General features: G+C 32.5%; 1 protein-coding gene across 6 annotated transcripts in view; it reads right to left on the reverse strand.

Moving 5' to 3' along the window:
* The window catches only part of bru1 (bruno 1), a 971,893-nt gene that overhangs the window by 109,563 nt on the left and 841,205 nt on the right, over positions 1–21,125 (reverse strand). For all 6 annotated transcript variants that reach the window (XR_011950072.1, XM_072523112.1, XM_072523110.1 and 3 more), the window contains one exon: positions 5,937–6,116. Coding sequence is in view for 5 of the 6 variants with exons in the window: in XM_072523112.1 (XP_072379213.1) it covers positions 5,937–6,116 (180 nt within the window). In the remaining variant the exon portion in view is untranslated. The remainder of the gene's footprint in view (positions 1–5,936; positions 6,117–21,125) is intronic.

Genomic DNA, 21,125 nt, shown 5'->3' on the forward strand with positions numbered 1-21,125 from the left:
GTGTATGTTGATATAAAAGAGCGTAATATCCTCATCGGGATATTACTTCTTCACTTATTAATTGGGCTTGTCGGAAATAAAAAAAAGCAGCAAGGTAAATACGGATTATATGGTCCTCAAACTTACACAGCCGCGTTCATATACTCAGTTACATTAGAAATGTTACACCTAGAAGAGTGAAACAGTAACGTTGTCAAGAATTTTTATTAATAATTAATAAAAAAATAATTTATAATATGTTATACGGCGACCCGCTAGCTAAATACACTTCTGTATACGTCTAGGCATTGACAAAATGAGATGATCAATGTCTGCCTGTGGCACCTCGTTCCAAGCAACTTAAATTTCATGTGCTAGAGTCTGTGGAGGATGGTGCAAAGTATGTAAACAGTCTTCTTTCCATCATATCCCATACATGTTCGATAGGAATTAAATCCGTTGCACGGGGCGGCCACGGCAACACATTAACGCCAGTTTCTTGGAGAAAGTCCATAGTTTGACGAGCAATATGGAGACGCGCGTTGTCTTGCTGAAAAAATACGTCCCGGCGACCGTCGAGATAAGGCAGTAGGTGGTTTGTAAGATGTTATCAACATAACGCGCAGCTGTCATATTGCCTCGAATAAACACAAGTGGTGATCGGATACCATAGTAATACGGCGGCGTCTTACCATCCTACATCCTATTCTGCTAACCAATGCTGCCGTTCTCTGCACCAAGTCAAATGTTGATGGTAGTGGTCCGCAAGCAAAGGAAGTACTAGTCGTGGGAGGAATTAAACCATTCCAAAGGCTCGAATGCGATGGTATAGTGTACGCGTACTAACAGGTCTACATACTACTCCAAACCATTGGTTAGCAATTACGGACTCACAGAGCCAGTAATCTAAAGCACCTATCTTGACGCTCTGTGGTACGCCTCGGTTGACCAGTTGGTCTTCTTCGTGTTCCTCTACCTTGACAGTCTGTGTACACGACAGACAGACAGACAGACAGACATAACCCTCATTGCCGTACAATTAACATCACGGCCAATTTCGTGATACGACAAACCAATATCTCTATACGCAATAATTCTACCCCTGTCAAAATCGCTAAAATGGTGGTAATTTTTGTGTCTTCGAACTCGAGGCATTTTCTTACACTGAATACAATTACACTGAGGAATAATAACTAAAAATTTGTATACAAACCGCTCTTCACAAAAAAATTTAAAGATTAAATTTATTTTTACAAAAAGTAGAAAAGATAAAACATTGGTATTATCATCATAGCATATTTTAAATATAGTTATTCTGTGGCCAAAAAATTATTCCTTCTGGGTGTAACACTTCTAATGTCACTAAGTATATTATAAAGGTGACTGTAAATACCAGGTCATAAATAAGCGAATCTAGATGTAATCTCTTCTCTCTTCTTCTTCTTTTTATGTAGACATGACTCTTGTCTGTTTTTTAATGTGTTTTTAGTAAGTTGACGAATCATCGTTCTCGCGGTCTTCCTACTAATCGCCTTCCTATTAAGAAGCCGTCTCTTGCCATCTTTACTACTCTGTTTGTTATCATTCGGCTTATATGATCGTTTCATTTTACTATTCTACTTCTTACACAGAGCTTGACGTTCTCCATCTTGCATCTACGTCGTTTATTTATACTTCTAACTCTGCATAAAAGATTATTTTAAGTTGTTTTTCTCGAAAAATAGAGAACTCGTAAATATTATAATCTGTATATAATACATAATAATTTTATATTCTGATTTTTTTTGCAGTGGGGTTTTTTCATGATTTAAAAAAATTGATTTTAAATCACTTTTGGATAATTTTACCTTTATTACTACAAATCCATATAAACTTAAATACATATAAAAATCAAAAATATAAAAAATTTAATTATATTAAGAGAGCACTGACCAATTCGAATAACGAAAGAAATACGACTTATTTATTATTTACCAGACTAACTGAAGAGTGCAAAAAGTAATTATTTCTACATAAGACATAACAAAACAAAGCCAAAATGATTACAAGTCTTGCATACAATGGTTGAAACAGCAACACTATTTTAAATCAAGAAGATAAAGATGGGTATCTCCTTATGAATGCAAATAAAATCGTATGCGAATAATCGGAATTATCAAAATACGATTGTTTCATTTGAAGTTCAGTACTCATTGAAGCCGATAGTATCATAAATACCAAGAAACGTCTCAAAGTATAGAACAGCAAATACATAGTCAGCAAATCTTATCTCAGAATGAGGAGGGTGAGAGCGAATCTCCAGCGCACAAAAACGAGAGCCACTTGGCTAGGGGTAGAAGGCCCTACAGAAATCTTCCTGGTCCACCAAGATTGGGGGTTGTGGCAAAAAAATCCTAGAAAGAAAACGCCGGACAGTCCTAACGGAAAACGTTACCTTACGAAAAATGATAATGTGTTTTGGAACATGAAATGTACAAGGTATTCGAACTAAGCTAGATAAGATGTTGAAAACAATTAAGAGATTTAAATTAGATGTAACAGTCCTTACAGATTAAAAATAAAGGGAAGGGGACATACGAGAGATTTTGGTCATTTCTATAGTGGAGTAGGAAATAACAGAAGAGTAGCAGCAAGTGTAAGTATACTGATAAAGAAATGGCTGTCACGAAATATTAAGAACTCGAAGCAAATAAATGAAAGGCTAGTAAATGTTGAGAGGAAGCTAAAAGGACGAGACTTAGTGGTAGTAGGCGCATATACACCTTCTGAAGATGAAAAAGACGAGGTAAATAATAAATTTTACGTCGAAATGACGGACTTGGTAGAGTGTATTGCAACTAGGAAGGAAATAATTCTACTAGATAACTTAGATGCTAAAACCGGAAGAAAAATAAACAGCAAAGTGGTCAATCCATTTGGAGAAGAAAAACTAAATAAAAACGGTAAAAGATTAATAAGTTTCTGCGATCATTTTATTTAATGATAATGAGTCCCTATTTATTTAATCTTGTTATAAATGTACTAACAAAGAAAGTAAGAAAGGGGGCTCCTTGGTCAATGCTCTTTAGTGATAATATCGTGTTAGTAGAGGAGAGCAAAGAAATGTTGGAGGAGAAGTTGAAGCGTTGAAGAAAAGCTATTGAAGAGGGAAAACTTAAGGTTAGCAAGTCGAAAATGGAGTATATGTGGTTGGGAGAAAAAGAAATGGTTGGGGACATAGCATTGCTTGGAGAAAAACTAAGACGAGTAGAAGAATTTAAATACTTTGGCTAGTACCTAAATACATAACGGAAAATGAGACAAGAGATCGAACAATTGCCCACAGGATACAGGCTGGTTGACTTAACTAGAAGCAAATGAGCGGGGTACTAGGTGAACGAAAGATCGGGGCTGAAGAGGTGCAAGGAAATATATCTAAGAGTGTGGTGAGAAATACGTTGGTGTATGGCGGTGAAGTGTGGTCTGTAAATATTCAAGAAAAAAAGGCGGAGGTAGCTGAAATGAAAATGTTGCGGTGGGGTAAAGAGCTGGGATAACTATAGTCTCAAAAAGAATTCAAGAACAACGATTGCATTGGTTTGGTCAAATCAGACGTAGAAATGAAAACTACGTGGGACGAAGGATAGAACTGTTAGAAGTTGATGGAAGGAGATGTAGAGGAAAACCAAGGAGAAGATGGAACGACTGTGTCGCAGAGGACTTGAGAGAAATATTAACGTGAAGAAGACCTGATATACAGAAATCAGTAGCGACGAAGAATAAGGACCAGTGACCCATGAAAAGGAAAAAGCTGAGGAAGAAGAAGAAGAATGGATACTGTTAGGACAAGAATATTCATAACTTAAATTCATGTGAACAAAACCAATGAAAAATTTGAAATTAATAATCGATTACTGTATATGCAAGAAAAACTCCACAATAAGGGTTAATAATATACTCCTTGGAGGAGCAGAGTGTGGATTTGATCAATTTCGTTAAAGCAACACTTCTATTTAGATTTAAAGCAAGCCACCGACGAAATAAAGATGAAAGTTCAATGATAATGTAAGACATTTCAACAAAGATATATAATCTACAAATGAGTCTACCCTGTTTCTGTATCAAATGAGGATGAATTCGAAATTACCCAATGTTTGCTACTCCTCACCAATTAATACGTACAATGAAATCATTAAAGCTCTTGACGAAGCTGCAATGGAAGCTATTGGAGAATTGGATAGTATGAAGATTGGAAATAAATAGTGGAATAAAGAAATAGAAGATCTTGTGGGGAAGAAGAACGATATCTATAATAAATACCTAGCAACAAAGGCCTTTACGATCAAAAACAGTTTATACAAAGAAGTCAATTAAGAGATAAATAAAGCCAAAAATAAAATGTGGAATATAGGTTGCGATAAAGTAAAAAAAATTATTGGTAAGAAGTAAAGAATCCTGAAAAACAATTAGATGTAGTAGAGCAGATAAAAAAGAACGCAGTAGGTTCACTCCTATACCCTCGGAATTAGCTGGGGATATTAGATTACAAACGATGGCTAGAATACAAAAGAAATCGCTAGTATAATTGGTCAAGGTAATTCAGTAATACGTCAACTGAATAATATACTCTGGAATAACTACTTGAAACTCAAACATTGGGATATACAAAAGTATCATAGAGAGTACTGCCACATCTGGTTCAGAGCTTAAGGTAATAAATAAAAAAGACGCATTTAAAATAAAAACAATGAAAATGAATTATTGGCGTAGATGTTGCCAAATCGCCAGAGAAGATAGAGAAAGGGTGCGTTCATTACGAAGACCATGGCATGCTATCCTCGCCTAGAGCATAGCACTGACAGTGAACGCTCGCATTTAAAATAATGCATTTATTTTACGCGGCGATGATAATATAATACCATCCTATGGTCCGATCGAGGATCGGCGCCTCGTTATGAACGCACACTAAGGCATGCTGAAAGCAGAGAGAATATATATTGCAAAAGTCTGAAATGGTATGGCTATGTCGAAAGGATGAATGATCAAAGACAGCCAAAGAGAAAAGAAAGATCAAGAAGATCGTGAATACAAGAAGTAAATGGTGCAATGAAAGATAGGGGGCTACAAGCAGATGACTGGAACTACTTTAAATTTGTTGTGTTTTAACTACATTGGTTTTCAATTTAACAACTTAACATTTTAAAATAGACTCGTGCTTCATTGTCTTTTGTCATTAATTGTGTTTTAAATCGTTAAATCATTGACAGGCGGCTTTTTTCAAGCTTAACTAAATAAATTACTGTAATCTTTCAAATACGATTAAACTATGTAAATTTTTGATTTTATGACCAATTCTTTGTAAAACTGGGTAGCTGCGTTTACCATCGATATTGTATTACTTCACATGTAAGTCACTTTTATGAATTATTATCTCTTTTTCACTCTTGTGAAAATCTTATCTAACTTGTTTCTTTTCTCCTCCTATCTGACTGATATCTTTAAGAGTTACAGTGTGAAAGGGATTTCACCCCATTTCATTGTTGTTCAGTGTAACTATATATATACAGGATATGTCTTAGGATCTATTATTCTGATATTAATTTAAAAGTTTGGTTTAATTTATTACCGGTTAATTAATTATTTTCTAATTTGAGTAGGAGAGTTATATTTTGTCAAACAGAATACTCATTTAACAGAAACTAATAGTCGATGGAAAAGAGAACTAATAATAACTTAAAATATTATATTATTATTACTCAGGAGAAGTTCAGTTATATTTTTATATAACTGAACTTCTTGAGAGTACTTATAGCTGAGCTGCTTCTAACTCGAATAATTCGGAATATTTATAGAATAGAATACTTATAATAATTATTATTGAGAGTTCCTAGTTTGCATAAAGTTAATTTTCTACTATACTTGCAGTAGTTACTGCAAATATAGTATAAACAAAAAATTGTTAATAAACTAAAACTTACCTTTGATAGCACTTAAGGCGGATTGTTTGGAGGCGAAAGTGACGAACGCGCAACCGCGAGAATTTCCCGCCGGATCTCTTAATACGGTGCACTCTTCGATAGTCCCGTATCCGTTGAAAAGGGCACGTACATCGTTTTCGCACAACTTTTTACTCAACATTCCAACGAATAATTTTCTTTCTGAAATAGAAAAAAATTATTCAAAACACAGAACATTATTCAAGAATTTTAAGATTAAAGCATTAAACATTGAAAATATTAATGGACAATAGCTTTTCCATCTTAAAAAATAGCATAGGTTTATTCCAGATCAATTGTTTGAACTAGTAACAGGTAACTGTTTTAAGTTATTCTGGAACTTCTACTTCTGTTAGCTGGTGTCTATTCCAAGTATTTGTCATCATGATCATCATCATTGTGCTACGGCCCGAGTTAAATATCGGCCTTCCTAAGCTAGGTCCTCCATTCAATCCCATTATGTATTTTTACTTTATTTTGAAAAATTTAATATTTTCTTGTATCATAACACATATACAACAACAAAAATCCAAAACCGGTAAATTTTATATTGAGGGAAACCAACTTTTATGCAAAAATAATTACAGCCCTTTGCTGGGGGTTTTAACCATCCATATATACAACTCGTCGGTAACTAATCCATCGATTAAACAAATAAAGACGGTTATGACAGTAATAGAAATCCCTTCCAAATTATGCAAACCGCTCACAATCTAGATCCATCATCTTATTTAAAAATTTGTGAGGTATTACAACCCCCAGCACAGTTCGTCATAAAAATATTTTAGCAACTTTTAAAGGGGTACAAATTTTAGTTCGGAGTACAAATATTAAAACTTTAAAAAGCGATTTGGCGGTGGTTATTTAATCAATAAAAACTATATACCCTGGGAAGTACCCTCTCTGAACTTTCATAATTTTGGAGGTATATTTTTGGATCATAAAGCCCTACATACATGTCGGCACTCTTTACAAAAAGTGGAACTAGATCCTCTTTAATTTTTTTCATTCATCCACAGTGCAGTCTGCTCAATTATTCTGTTCAACCTCATTTTCAATTTCTCTTCCGTTACCTAATGCAGAGACTACACTTTTAGCTTTAGTGATTAATGAAAGAAAATACATAACTATTTTTTATAGAAACATAGTTGATTTATCTATAAAGAAAGTTTTATTTTTAATATTTTTTAAGAAAAATTTATTTATTGGAAAAATTATTTGGTGAAAGTAATCGTCTCCACGTCAATATATTATTGGCTTATAGTTTACGACGAACAGATATATCTGCATATTTCAGCAACAATTATGTCATGTACAATTAAATCATTATATGTTATCGAATAATTAGTTATATGTTGCTGAAAGAGAAAAAATAATGAATGCCATTAACGTTAGTGTTATAATAATCATTTCAATGATAATTAAAGTGATGATAAAATATTTTTATATAAAGTCATACAGTAAAATCTTACACAGCAAATAGTTCTTAAAATATATTAAATCATAGACATCTATTGAACTTCTTTTTCGAAATTTATGAGACATAGTTCTGAATAAAAAATTAATAGACCTATGTTAAATTGTGAAAAAGTTCGATCATATATATTCAGTATCGGGAGTATGATTAGTAGACTTGGGCAAATATGCAAACAAAAAGTGAAAAATATGCACATAAATATGCACTAATTTACCCAAAAATATGCATTAAATATGCATTTTTAAGAAAATATGCATATTTTTAATGGAAACATATATTTAATAATGGTGTATAAATTAATTTTTATTTTAATAATTAGAATACAAGGTAAATAAATTTAAAACAAAGTAGTAAAAAAGTAAAGTACTATTCCTTACAATTATGGTAATAATAAATTATCAAATGTTTTTAACAAGTTCCAATAAAAACTTATGGCTTCTATTTGTGCACATATATTTGTAAATTGAGAAAGTTCTTTCCACATCAACAGATGTAATGGAACCATATTTTAAATTCACAAAAATATTTATTTCTAAATCTACTTCTTCGCTAAAATTACCAATAAGAGCGTCAGCTACCTCAGTAAGTTTCTGAAAACCATTGAAAAATATCTTTTCCAGTGTCACCTTTAACATTTTGACAAACTGATCTAATTTCTATTATTAACGCTATGCTTTCTACCACGGACAACTTTGATGATGCTAATTGAGTAATAGTTGTTTGAAGCAAACTAAAATTTGATTCAGTTAATGAAAGTTACTGCTGAAGAACGTTGTTTTTAAAAATGTTTGCATCTAGCAGATATTAGGAACGTTCATCCGTTAAAGCGACATTTATATTTTTTTAAATGTACGAAATAGTCTGAATAAAAAAAAGGCTTCCAACCATGTTCTCCATCATCTTAGAATGGATTCTGGTGGAAGTGGAATATTTGAAAGCATTTTTTTTAAGTTAAATTCTTATAGGAGATTTGAGGAATACTTTTATGAGTATAATTTTAGAGAGTTAAAATTAAAAAAGGAAACTTTTTTCTAATTTCTTCCACAACTTTGTTAATTCCATGTGCTAAACAAGTAACGTCTATTAAGTTGGTATACAATATTTTTAAATTTTGTCCTGACTTGACCATATATGGCGCAGCATCGGATAAAAAAGCAATAATTTATGGCTGGGAACAGCTACAGGAAGAAAAAAAAATTGATTTTCTTCTTCTAAAAAATGTGATATTGATGCAAAGATGTATTTTTAATTACTTGCATGAAATTAAATAAGATTTTGGTAAGATTTGATCGCAGCACCAATCATTAAAAAATGAGCTATATATCTTCCTGACGAATCAGTGGTTTCCTCAATACACACATAGAAGTAATTGTCACTAATATTAGTTTTTATATTATCTATTACTGAGGAATATAAAGAATTGACATGGTTTCTCTTTAGAGTCCTTTCACTAAATACAAATATACATTGTAACTAGGATTAGCTTAACTCGAAACTTCATTTTCTTGCTCTGATGAGGTAGACAAAAGAGCTATATGGTAATTATCAGAACTAACTCAGAACAGGAACGTTCTAAAAAGTACTTTTTTCAATGGTCCCCACTATAAATGAATCATATTCAGAGCTTTTAACAAACTAAGCTACCTTGTAGGAACATGCCAAATGATTTGTTACTGTTGTTGTTTTCTTCACACGTCAATTAAAAAAAAAAAACGGAAATATTGACTACGAAATTAACAGACGCATTGTTTGTTAATTTTGGTTGAAATCATGTTGAATTTTGCATTTTCTTTATTTGCGGTATAAGTTGCAACGAAAAGGGAATATAATTATTTAAATCGTCCTGCAACAGTTCCATTGAATATGGAAATACAATTTGGTTTACCAAAACAGTACATTTAGTGAGCTGTCATTTTTACGATGTCTGAATCCTTAATTACTTGCTTTGATACTTTAAGGGGCAATCTTAAACAACGTAAGAAATGAAGTGCATGCGTACTATAATAAACCTCAGTTAATTGAGCAATACTAACTTTTTTACTTTACCTGCTAAATTTTTGCAGCACTTTCACACTCTTCACTTTTTTGACGCAACGTGGTGGGTTAATGCTTTCATCTTTCAAAAAATCACAATGGCTCTTTGTATTGTCTTTGTCACATTTGGTTAACAAAGAAAATTTTAATTTACAGTCAACATTATAGTAGCAAACTCTTTCTATTTTTTTACATGGAATTACTATTCTGGTATGTGCTTCCTCGTCTTCCCTTTTGACACCCACTGATAAACACGAAACAAACAGAAATAATGAAATATTGATGCCATGACGTTGATATAGTTCAAAGGGAGATGTAACTACTCTTGTAACCAATTAGTTACTCAACTAAGCACGCAAGTAGACTGACGGAGTGCATCCGGGTTTGCGGAAGCGAAGTGTGCATGCCAGATTTGCAAATGCATCATAGCACAGTATTTATAACAGAAGATTCTTCTTCTTTAGGTAGGTTCATCTCTAATGGAGGTTGGTGATGACTTCACAAATCATTTCTATCCTGTCCTTTTGTTATCAGGGTTTGGAAGTCTAGTAATGTCCGATTCATGACGTTACGCAGTAGATTTGTCGTCTACCAGAATTACGATTTTCTTCTATTTTTCCTTTCATTATTAGTCGAAGGAACTTATATCTCCCGTGTCTGAATATATACCCACACAAGATAAGATATTTTCCGTTGTTAATAATTTTTATAAGTTTACGATCTCTATTCATACGTCTTAAAACTTTTTGGCCAAAACATGGACTTAAAAAACATGGCCAGTCCATGGACTTTTTAGAATGCAGCGGAATGTCCATATCAGGGCGCATTTTCCTATGTATATAGCATTTGATCATGCGATATCGTAGAGTTAAATAAAGATCTCGGTTGATAAAAAATTGTATCAATTTTAAGCGAAGTTTTCAATGCTTAAAACGATTTACCCAGATTTTCTTGACCGAACGAACATGAAAAAAACCAGAATATGGTCGAAAACTAGACGTATTGCAATCTTAGCTACAGTTGATTTAAATTTTTGTTTTGATTAAGTTGGTATTGTTTTTCATTCATGCTCTTTGTATAGTAAGACAAGTGACTGAAAGAAATGAGCCACAGCCGAGTTCAATTTTTGTTTTGACAAAGTTGGTATTATTTTTTATTTATGTTCATAGTATAATAAGAAAAATGGCTGAAACAAATGAATATAATTAACTTACTAAAATATGTAGCACGTCGAAAAACTACGTGTTACATATTTTTGAATTTTACTCTTTTATTCTCAATCTTAACATTGATGTTTCCAAAATCGGAACACGATTAGACATATAAATCTGATATAAGTACGTGTTGAGCTTTAGTCCTACTGGAATATGGTTCTTAACAATGATAATAAGGCTATGAATATTCTTGAAATCTAATTCCATTAAAAATTAATTTAGATTTTTCTCAAATGTTAGCTTCTCGGTGTTTCAATAAATGGAGTTTATACCTATGTCTATGCAATCAAAAAACAAAACAAATTTCTCTACGTTTTGTAAGTTTTTGAATGTGTTTATACAACACATCAGGCTTTTTATTTGTAGGCAACAATAATTAAAATGAAATAATTGACCTTAAACCTCGATTCCTTGCACTCATCAATATTACCAATTTTATGTTGGTACCACGCACTTGTAAAATTAATTATTTTTGTGTAATTTTACAAGCAGGTAGACAGTAAATAACCGTAATTTACTGTTGCCTTGAGATCTATGCCAAAGTCAGATACAAAGTGATTTCACTGACTTATTGCATTACCTGGTGTCGGAATTTATTCTGCTAATCTTGTTAAAAACTTACTCTAAACAGTGGTTATTTCATAATAGTCTGGGTAAGTAAAATTAATTGTTAATAAACGTGAAAACAAATTTCGTTGGCCGGCACGTGCTTTGTTTTGTTTGCTGGCAAAGTTCTAAGAACGTGAGATAAATTAGTTGAGTTAACTGTTGTTAGGTCATGATCTTTTTTCTAATTTAGTTACCTGTATATCGTATATACCAGGTGAGTTTTATAAATCTCTGGCAGTAGATTATATGTTTGACCGCATGTTGCAACAACTTCTATGTGGGAGAATCCGCAAGACCATTCAGTGTGAAGATAAATCAGCATGAAACATACATCAAAAACAGGAACTTCGACAGATCACAGATATGCAAACATGCCTGGCACAAAGAACATAGAGTACAATGGAAAAATGCAACAAGACTTATGAAAGAAATAGATCTGAAAAAATGAAAATCAAAAAAGCAGCGCTTGTCCTACTCAATGAAGAAAAATGTGTAGCAAACCCGTCTGCAGAATGTAGCAGGCTATTGGTTTCCAAAACTTAAACATGAATAAGAATATACCAACAATAGCATAATAAGAAATTCTTTGTACACATCATACTCTATGGTACACAATATATTATATGCAACATACAACACACACTCATTAAACAGGAACACTCTACACACATACAAACATATACAACACATATTAACAATACCGAACACTTGAATAATCAGAGTTTGAAATTTCCATGAGGCAAAACATCCATCTTTTCAGCCAAATATGGCTGGTGCCTGGTGGGCAAAAGTGAATCAACCTCCAATTTTGTTGACGTGACATAACATTGCCGACAATCTTAGAGGTTATATACCGTTTTCAACAAAATTATTTAATAATATTTTTTTCAGAACGATTTCCGGAGTGAAAATCTAAACGTCAAATTTTTAGGTAAAATGTAATTGTCATTACAATCAATTGTGACTTATTCCTATATAAACATGGTATTTAACTTAGACATGGACACAAGAAAACAACTTCAGCACCTTATTAAAGTATCCCAAGTCAAGTACGAAATTGACTATAATTAATCATCTATTTTAAGCGCGAATTATCGTCCATTATTTAACTATTTTCAAGTTTTTACTAATCCATCTATACTACAAAATGTACAGACATAATGGTATAGACAGCTTAATATTATAGTCCATAATTTAACCATACCTACAATTTGTACACTTGAGAGCAAAAAAATCGACTCACTTGATGAATGTTTATGCTTAATAATTTTATGTTTTGTTACTTTGAATTAAAACAACTAATGCAAAAAAATATTGTCTATTATAGAGCTTCCAAAAAATATTTCTTTTACGCAAATTGGAACCGTGTTGTAAAATTTGCCTATTTTTGTATGGCACAGGGAATGCAGCATTGTAACGGGCGAGTTCTATGAAATGTAGACCTCTAGAATTTGTCGGTGGTACAGATAATTGCATTATGACTAGAGGGCTATAGTCAGAGGACTGTCGCTGGTTGTTGCGTTCTGCACATACGATGACCTCAATATAACAATTGGGGTCATCCTGAAGGGGGAGAGAAGATATTTTGTTCAATCTAGAACACGCTGGTTTCCCCCTTTTTAGATTGGGTATGTATATTAAAATAAAAGAAAAGAAATGAAAACCAGTGGACTGTATATAACTCTATTTTAAACAAGAAGTGAAATAAGCCATAAATATACATAACCCCATATACAATTATAAATAAAGAAGAATATAAACTTAAAAGAAGAAGAATATATGTAGTAAAAACTTACACACAAAAAGAGAACCATAAACAAAACAAAACTGTCGATTGTATATATACCACGTTATAGATAGAGATAATATTATACAAAAAAAAAATAAAAATATGAATATATATGTCGTATAAAAACAAATTAATAAACTCAATTCAAAAGTATACTCATAATACACATTATGAGTTAATATTAGGTAATAAAATACACAACCCTGTGATATACATACAAAAAGAAAAGAATGAAATTATTACAATATGAAAAATATACAAATCTACGTAAAAGTAATAACGTTAAATGTTCTGAATAAAGTTCAAAAGCGATCGCGGCACAACTGATAAAAAGTTCGAAGCAAATATGACATCTATATATCAAGTAAACGTACTTGATATATGCAGCAACAAAATTATGGTGTATTGTAGCTTACCCCATAAATCACAGCACCAACGACGTCTTCATCGACGTACACCAGGAACCACAAAATTCATAATTGCAACTTTTTTACATCAAACCGACTTCCTCGGTTAAAGGACCGATGGCAAGTGGTAAGGTACTCTTCTTAACCCAAACGCACACACATGTGTGTGGTTTGAGAGATAAAACTCGACTCTTCCTATTCTTATCTCAAATGTGTGTCATTTTGCAGATGGCCCGTCTCGTAATATGTAGTTTTTAACACAAATGCACCCTTGTACATGGAATTTTGATATACGGGGAGAATCAAAACTACCACAAAGTCTTAATATTTAATAAATGTTTATTAACAGTTGCGAAACTGCAACACTGGTCGCCTACTTATAACGCAGTCTGCGGTCTTAAGGGCTTACCGTCAATTCCAGGAGACCGATAGCTACAGTCGACGACCAGGTTCGGGTCGGCGACGAGTAACGACAGAGGGGGACGATCGCGTCATTGTCCTGAGTGCCTTGCGTAATCGGCACGCGACAGGAGTTAAGCTTCAACAATCTTTAAGGAATGTACGAGGTGTCACCTCGTACACACAGTGGACAGTTAGGAGAAGACTTAAGACTGCCACTTTGACTCCCAGACGAGCTAACACTTAAAGTTCGACTTAAGTTTGCCCGAGAACACGTGAATTGGGACCTTGGCCAATGGAGTAGAGTTTTATTCTCTGATGAGAGTCGACGGTGCTTGTATAACAATGACAGAAGACGACGCGTTTAACGGAGGCCCAGTGCTGCAGTGTCGAAACAGTGAGCTATGGAGATGGTTCGTGTATGTTTTGGGGTGGTATATCTTTAGAAGGAAAACAGAGCTTGGGTTCGTGCCCGGTGGTGGTCGCGGAGGAGGTTTGATAGCGGATCGTTACATTACGGATATTCTACAAGACCATGGTGTTCCTTAGTTGCTACATAGGCGACGGCTTTATACTAATGCGCCAACACCAATATAACAACAATGGATTGGTCTCCATTGAGTCCGGATATGAATCCCATCGAGCATCTATGGGATGAATTTAAACGTAGAGTTCGGGTCCGTAATCCAGCACCAGCGACAATGGCAGAGCTAAAAACTTCATTAGATAAAGAGTGGGAAGCGATTCCTCAGGAATCAGTCAGAAACTTGATAAGGTTGTTAAGAAATCGCATGGAACGTGTAATACAACGCAGAGGAGAATATACTCAACGCAAAGGAGGAGTATTAATTTTTATTTTTTATGTTATTTTACTTTTATATTCATTACATAATGACTTTGATTTATAACATGTTTTCTCACATACAATATTAAGTTATCTTTGTTATGTTCTTTACTTACTAACTTTACAAATATTGGTGTCATTACAATAAAAATTACTTCTGTTCACGATATTTTACTTTTAATTTTACATATATGTGAATATACACTGGCCAAACAGCGTAGTTAAAAATTTACTTTATTGTCGATTTTTTTGTTTGCAAGTGTAGTTTACTTACAGTCGAAAGCACAGATATTTTGGAAGTCTTAACTTTCTTCACAACTAGTAGACCAAAAAATTACGTCCTTACAACAGATTTTTTAAATATCTTACCAGGGATAAAGACCAATATACATTAATAACCCCAGCTTTAACAATTGAAATAGAAATAATATATTTTTAGAAAAAGGAACATCTTTTGTTTCGGTAGTATCAGACATAAGAGTGAGACGAAACGAAAAAGTGAATCAATTGGCAAATATAAATTCTGCTTGTAAACCTATTAATATATTATTACATTAATGTTTAAATACATGTAAATACATTTTTGAATATTCCTTCAAGCAGAAGGAGCTCTTTGCTCCTCTTGTAGTTACACCACAACTGCGGATCGTTATTTCCCCGAATACCATTAACTAGATATATCCATTGATTTCTATTTTGCTCTAATCATTTCGTAGAATCAACGGCCTGTTGAATGCCGGATTTGGTCTTACATTATTTTCGTCTAAAAGATTATTCGAACTGAAAAATTCGCTTTGGGCAGGTTATAGACAGCCTTGTTGTATTATTAAAAGCTGGTTTAAAATCGAATTGTTTGTACGATGAGCAACCCAGGATATTCGGAGCATTATTCTCCAACTCCAAATTTCAAATGAATCGATCTTCTGGAGATCGTGTGACCGAAGACTCCAAGTTTCTGCACCATACAAAAATATTGATACTCCAGCTGTCTCAGAAGAATATGCCACTGAATCTTTAAAAATTATACGAACAAGTTGAATTGTGCTCAGAATATCAATTTTTGGACTGGGAAAGTTTACCATTTCTACAACCCGGCTGCTTGCTCAAATCCCTCGCGAAGGGGGAAAACGAAAAAAAATCGATTTATCAAGAATCTGAAAGCAGTAGAAAAAAATCTTTTAAACAAGTTATCAAATGTTTTAAACAAAGTACATTTTTTGAAGAAAACATAATTTTGAACAAAAATGTTTATTATCATTTTTTGTGTAAAATGAACCGTTCTCTCAGAAACAACGCGTAGAGCAACCGGCGGTTTTGAATGTCGAAATAAATTATTGACAAAAATCAAAATGCGTTTTAAAGGTAAAAAGTGCAGCTTTCGTATGCAATTTTTGTGTTTTCCCGCAAATGAAGTCAGTTTTTATAAAGGAAACGTTGCGATTTTTTACGATTCTCATGAGATTAATAAAATGTATTACTTTCATCGATCGATCATTATAGTATTTCAATTCTTAGACCTTAATTTTCAAAACCTATAGAATGAAATTGCGGTTGAGAATTGGCAACACATGTGAGCCATTTGAAACATGCCTAAAAAAGCTTAATCTTTAAACTTTCACATTACAGTCGATCTAAAATATTTAAAACTTCTTCTTTTCGATAACGCAAGTACTTTTTTGAAACTACACAATTCAGCTACAAATTTCACCAAATACCGTCTTCAAGAAGGCATTTCCTGTGCCATGGGATCATCAGTAATGTGAAAGTTTAAAATCTGCGTTTTTAAGGCATATTTCAAAAGCCTCATATTTGTTGCCAAAACTCAAAATCAAAGTTTCTTGTTATAGGTTTTAAATATTGGGCCATAACAATAAAAATTCCACTACGACCGGTCAATGAAAGTGATAAATTTTGATGATATTATGAAAATCATAAGAAATCGCGCAGTTTATTTATTGAACAGATTTAAAGAAACTGACTTCATTTGCGACAAAAACAAAAATTGCATACAAAAGCACTATTTACTTTGATTTTTGTCAATTGGAATTCGATACTCTGATCAAAAGAAATCGAATTTTTACCGTCAAGTTGATACAGATTTTATTTAAAATTGATTTTTCGCGTGAAACTTTAAGTGTTGTTTCTGAGAGAACGGTTTCTTTTACACAAAAATTGCGAATAAACTTATAAAGTTGGTGTGATACTTTTATCTTTGTCTTACTCTTGTTAATTTTTGGACCCACTTTCTTGCTTTTTAACTGAATTTTTCGCCAAAGCTGCAGTATTTCTTGCTCTGTATCTTCCATTTGTGTAGTACCAAATTCACCATATATATCAAAAATGTTAGGTGCTAAAACGCACCCTTTTCTAACTTTTCTGATTTAAAACTACTTATTAGGCCCATAGATTTTTAATAAATATAGCTAAGTATATATGATCTGTAACCTAGCTTGTCCTGTCAGATTTTCAATATAGCAAAAAGTGAAATATACCGTGAATTACGAACGGTTTGAATTTAAATGTAGTCTTTTTATTAATCATTCACTTGAGAAATGAGTGATCGTAATTGTAATATTTATAAATGTGTTAATTTTTTTTCATTCTATATACATGTATTTAAAAAATAAAACGTGTCTAATATATGCACTTTTTCACGTTTTTCTGATTGTATACGTTTTAGTAACACTCGTACGAAAAAAAAATATTCAAGAAAAATGCTTATATAAGCATGTTTTTAGATTTTATCAGATAACCTACAAACTTGAAATTATTAAATAAATAGGTACAATATAATGTTGACTCATGTTTGTTGACTAGGTATGACTATGACTCATCAGATGAGCAGAAATTATGTTAAAACTATTAAGGTTGTTTTTAAAGAGTAGAAGAACTTTTAATAATATTTTATCATTTAATTTAATATAACTGCTCTTATTAAAACTCATCCTCAACTTATACCAAAACGATACCGAAACGTCTAAAAATCCGATTCACTGACTATAATCATGAGGATTACATATCGCCTCTGTAGTTTCTAAAGCACTCCTTACAGGAAACACGAGTTATTTTTGGCTTCAATTACACACTTGTCGATAATAGTAATAAGCTACCAGACACTTAGAATTCATAAAATAAAAGCAGGAAGATAAACGTGTAAAAACAGACCACATTTTAGTCATGCATAAACGGAGACTGGCGTGCGTCGAGAAGGTAGAAAAGTGTGGCATTACGTCATTTTATTTTATTACATGATCATGTTTCCATAATGCGGTTGACATTAATAATTATGTATATAAAAAATATATTTTTAATATACTTTTTTTAATAAAACTATGTTTTATGTGTTTTAAACACGCAAGTACTAATAATGCTGTTGAATATATTCGAAAATTATTTCGGTATCGAGGCATTTCAAAATAATAGAAATAACAACCACTCTAAAAGTAAAACAATAATAAAATATAAAAACTTTTAAAGCTTGTATTTACTCTTAGTATATTATAGTATCTATCAAGCAAGAACAGCTCTTTAAGTATCCATAAAGGTAATCAAAAAGATTAAGCTGTTGTGGGCAACGATCCTAGACTTGTTCGGTTCGCCTTCTGATGTACGAGAAAGTCACTCCATGTGAGTAAAACCAATCTCTTCTAAAGTAAAAAGTGCTACTCCGTGAGGTAGAGGTCCTTAGGACCAAAATTTGGGTCAGACTGACAATTAAAAAAACAAACAATGGGATGAGTAACTAACGTAGCATATCTGTGCTCCCAACACTCTCTTCAACATATTTTATGAACCATAACTCTTCTTTTTCTTGGTATCCTTGTACTTCGACCGTTAGGTGATTTATTTTGTGCTATTTTTTAATCCACTAATTTTTTATGTCCAGAAGCCAGTCGTTTATGTTCTCTATGTTAAAATTCTGCCTAATACGTCACGTTGTTTGCTCATATTGTTTTTTTATGATATCCTTGAATATATTTATTTTCTAAGTTTCAGTTAATCTTTTTGGTTTCTTTGTAGCAGTTTTTTATCTACAGTATAGGTAATAACGGGCCTCATTGTCACCTTATAAATATTGGCTATAGTATGTAGGCGTACGTGTACATTAAAAGCGATTATACATTTAAGACATTCTGCAGGCTTTAAGTACCTGTGGGACAATTTCTGCTTTTGTATCTCCATAGACATTCCATACAATTGACTAATATCAGTATTGCTGGGTATTTTTCCGTTTTCTAGCCTCTTAATGCCTCCTGGTAATAAGCAATAAATAAGTGACACCAAGCTGTTAGTTTATATCTCTTACAGTGCTGCACATATATCGGCCCACCCGATGCATGATGCATTTTTCATTTAACACAACTATATAAAATTTTTTGGTTTTCTGGCTTACGCCCACATTTAAACTGTAAAACCTCTAGACGACTCACATCGAGGTGAGTGCGCTGGGCCCACACAGCCATCGAATCGACTATCAATATTCTAAGCAGTCAAAATTCCTATCAGCCTAACTTATTTTGCCCTCCATCTTTCTTTTTTATCTTGCTATTAAATTGTTTGAGATTACCATAATCGTCGTTTGTTTATTCGTATTATTATTATGTTTTGATGTTAGACCTCTGCAAATCTCAGTCTCTTTTTCAGTTATTACTCTCACTCACAATTCCAACACATAAAATCACAACTTGTCCTTTAGCTAAATAGAGTTATCCTTCATTCATCCATGGATCCATACATAACTCAGTAAATATCTCTATCTCTCTAATAGTCATGAATTCAGAACCTCAAACACATTATATTTCTTAGATACCAAATGTTGGTTACCCTTATGTCTCATGTACTTTTTCCAAAATCCATCTACAGATCAATCATACAATATAATTTATATTTAGGTAATATAAAATTACAGTAACATTTAATTCAATTCATATATTCATTCATACACCTACTCGCATTAAATTGTATCCAACAGCCAACACCTCATTCTTTGATAATCAGTAACCCAGCATCTTACACATATCTACCATCCAAATTATAGATGCTAAATGTTAACTTAAAACACACTGGGCCTTATTTGTTAATTTTTCAGTTCATTATTCAGTTCGATGAATTAGACATATATATATATATATATATATATATATATATATATATATATATATATATATATATATATTGATTTTTGCCTATCTGTAATCAAAACATTTCTCTAACTTCATCTTATCTATAACAACACTTCATCTACAATGTTTCTAACAAACCTTCAGAGTAGATTGCACTTTAACCGCAATATTATTTTCTAGAGGCATACCTATTTCAATTATACACATCGCTAGCTGTAGTCACATTTATACATATACTTCTGGTTACATTGACTGCTTTGTTTAGGCATCCGTTCTAAAGCGTTGATCAGTTGCTACCTACAGATCCTCATAGAGACATCGTCTCAGTACCAGAAACCACAGTGTGGGAGTCTTACGTTGCCATGAAGTAAATTTCATTTAAAACTTAAACATCCTATAACATTATCAGTAGCAATGTAATTTCAAACTAATTTAACACCATTTAAAGGGTATTTACCCTTATACCTATTTAGTATATTTAGTGGCATCATTCATGAATAAATTTTGAGTATTAAACCAACCACATTTGCTCTAACCTTAAGCAAAATGTAACCTTTACGTTTGCTTTAATTAAAGTGGTAATACTTATTTCAGATAAAAGCACTGATAATGGAACAGTAATTTAGGAAACATTCTGTGATCTAGCCCAAAAGGGTTCTTTTATATTATTATAAATTTTATAAAGGATTTCTTAAATTAATTTTTTTTTATATCTCGATAGTTATGTAGGTTTTATTGAAAAGAACTCAAAAGGAGTTTCAAATGGTATACTAGATGCCATATGATCCTATTTGCGTTCGTTTAAGTGTATGAACATAAGAATATTTGTTTGAATATGCGAGTCCAGTTTTAATACGTAAGAAAAAAAAAGGAAATGTCTACTAGCAATTACTTTTATTTAACCAATAAAAACAAACATGTTATAGTTGCTATAGGTTATAAAATATCAATTATAAGTATATAAGTATAGTGCAAGTATACTTACATACCGATATAAAGTCAATCGTTAAAAGTATGCTTATGCCCCGGTAGTGTTGTAGGAAAAATACCTTTCTAAACATCGATGTAGGAGCAGTATCTTGCGTAAGATACTTTTTCCGTTCTACCTTCTATATATTTTCTCCTAAAGATACTGCCCCTACATTGATGTACTAAAAAGTATTTTTCTACTATCACTCTTCGTGCATAATCAAGCTGATATACTTACATTAGACCATTTTCTTTATATTGTTATATAAGTATACGTGCCATCTAAATATAGCACTTATACCATCT

Source organism: Diabrotica undecimpunctata, chromosome 2, assembly GCF_040954645.1.
Source record: "Diabrotica undecimpunctata isolate CICGRU chromosome 2, icDiaUnde3, whole genome shotgun sequence".
NCBI classification, from domain to species: Eukaryota; Metazoa; Arthropoda; class Insecta; order Coleoptera; family Chrysomelidae; genus Diabrotica; species Diabrotica undecimpunctata.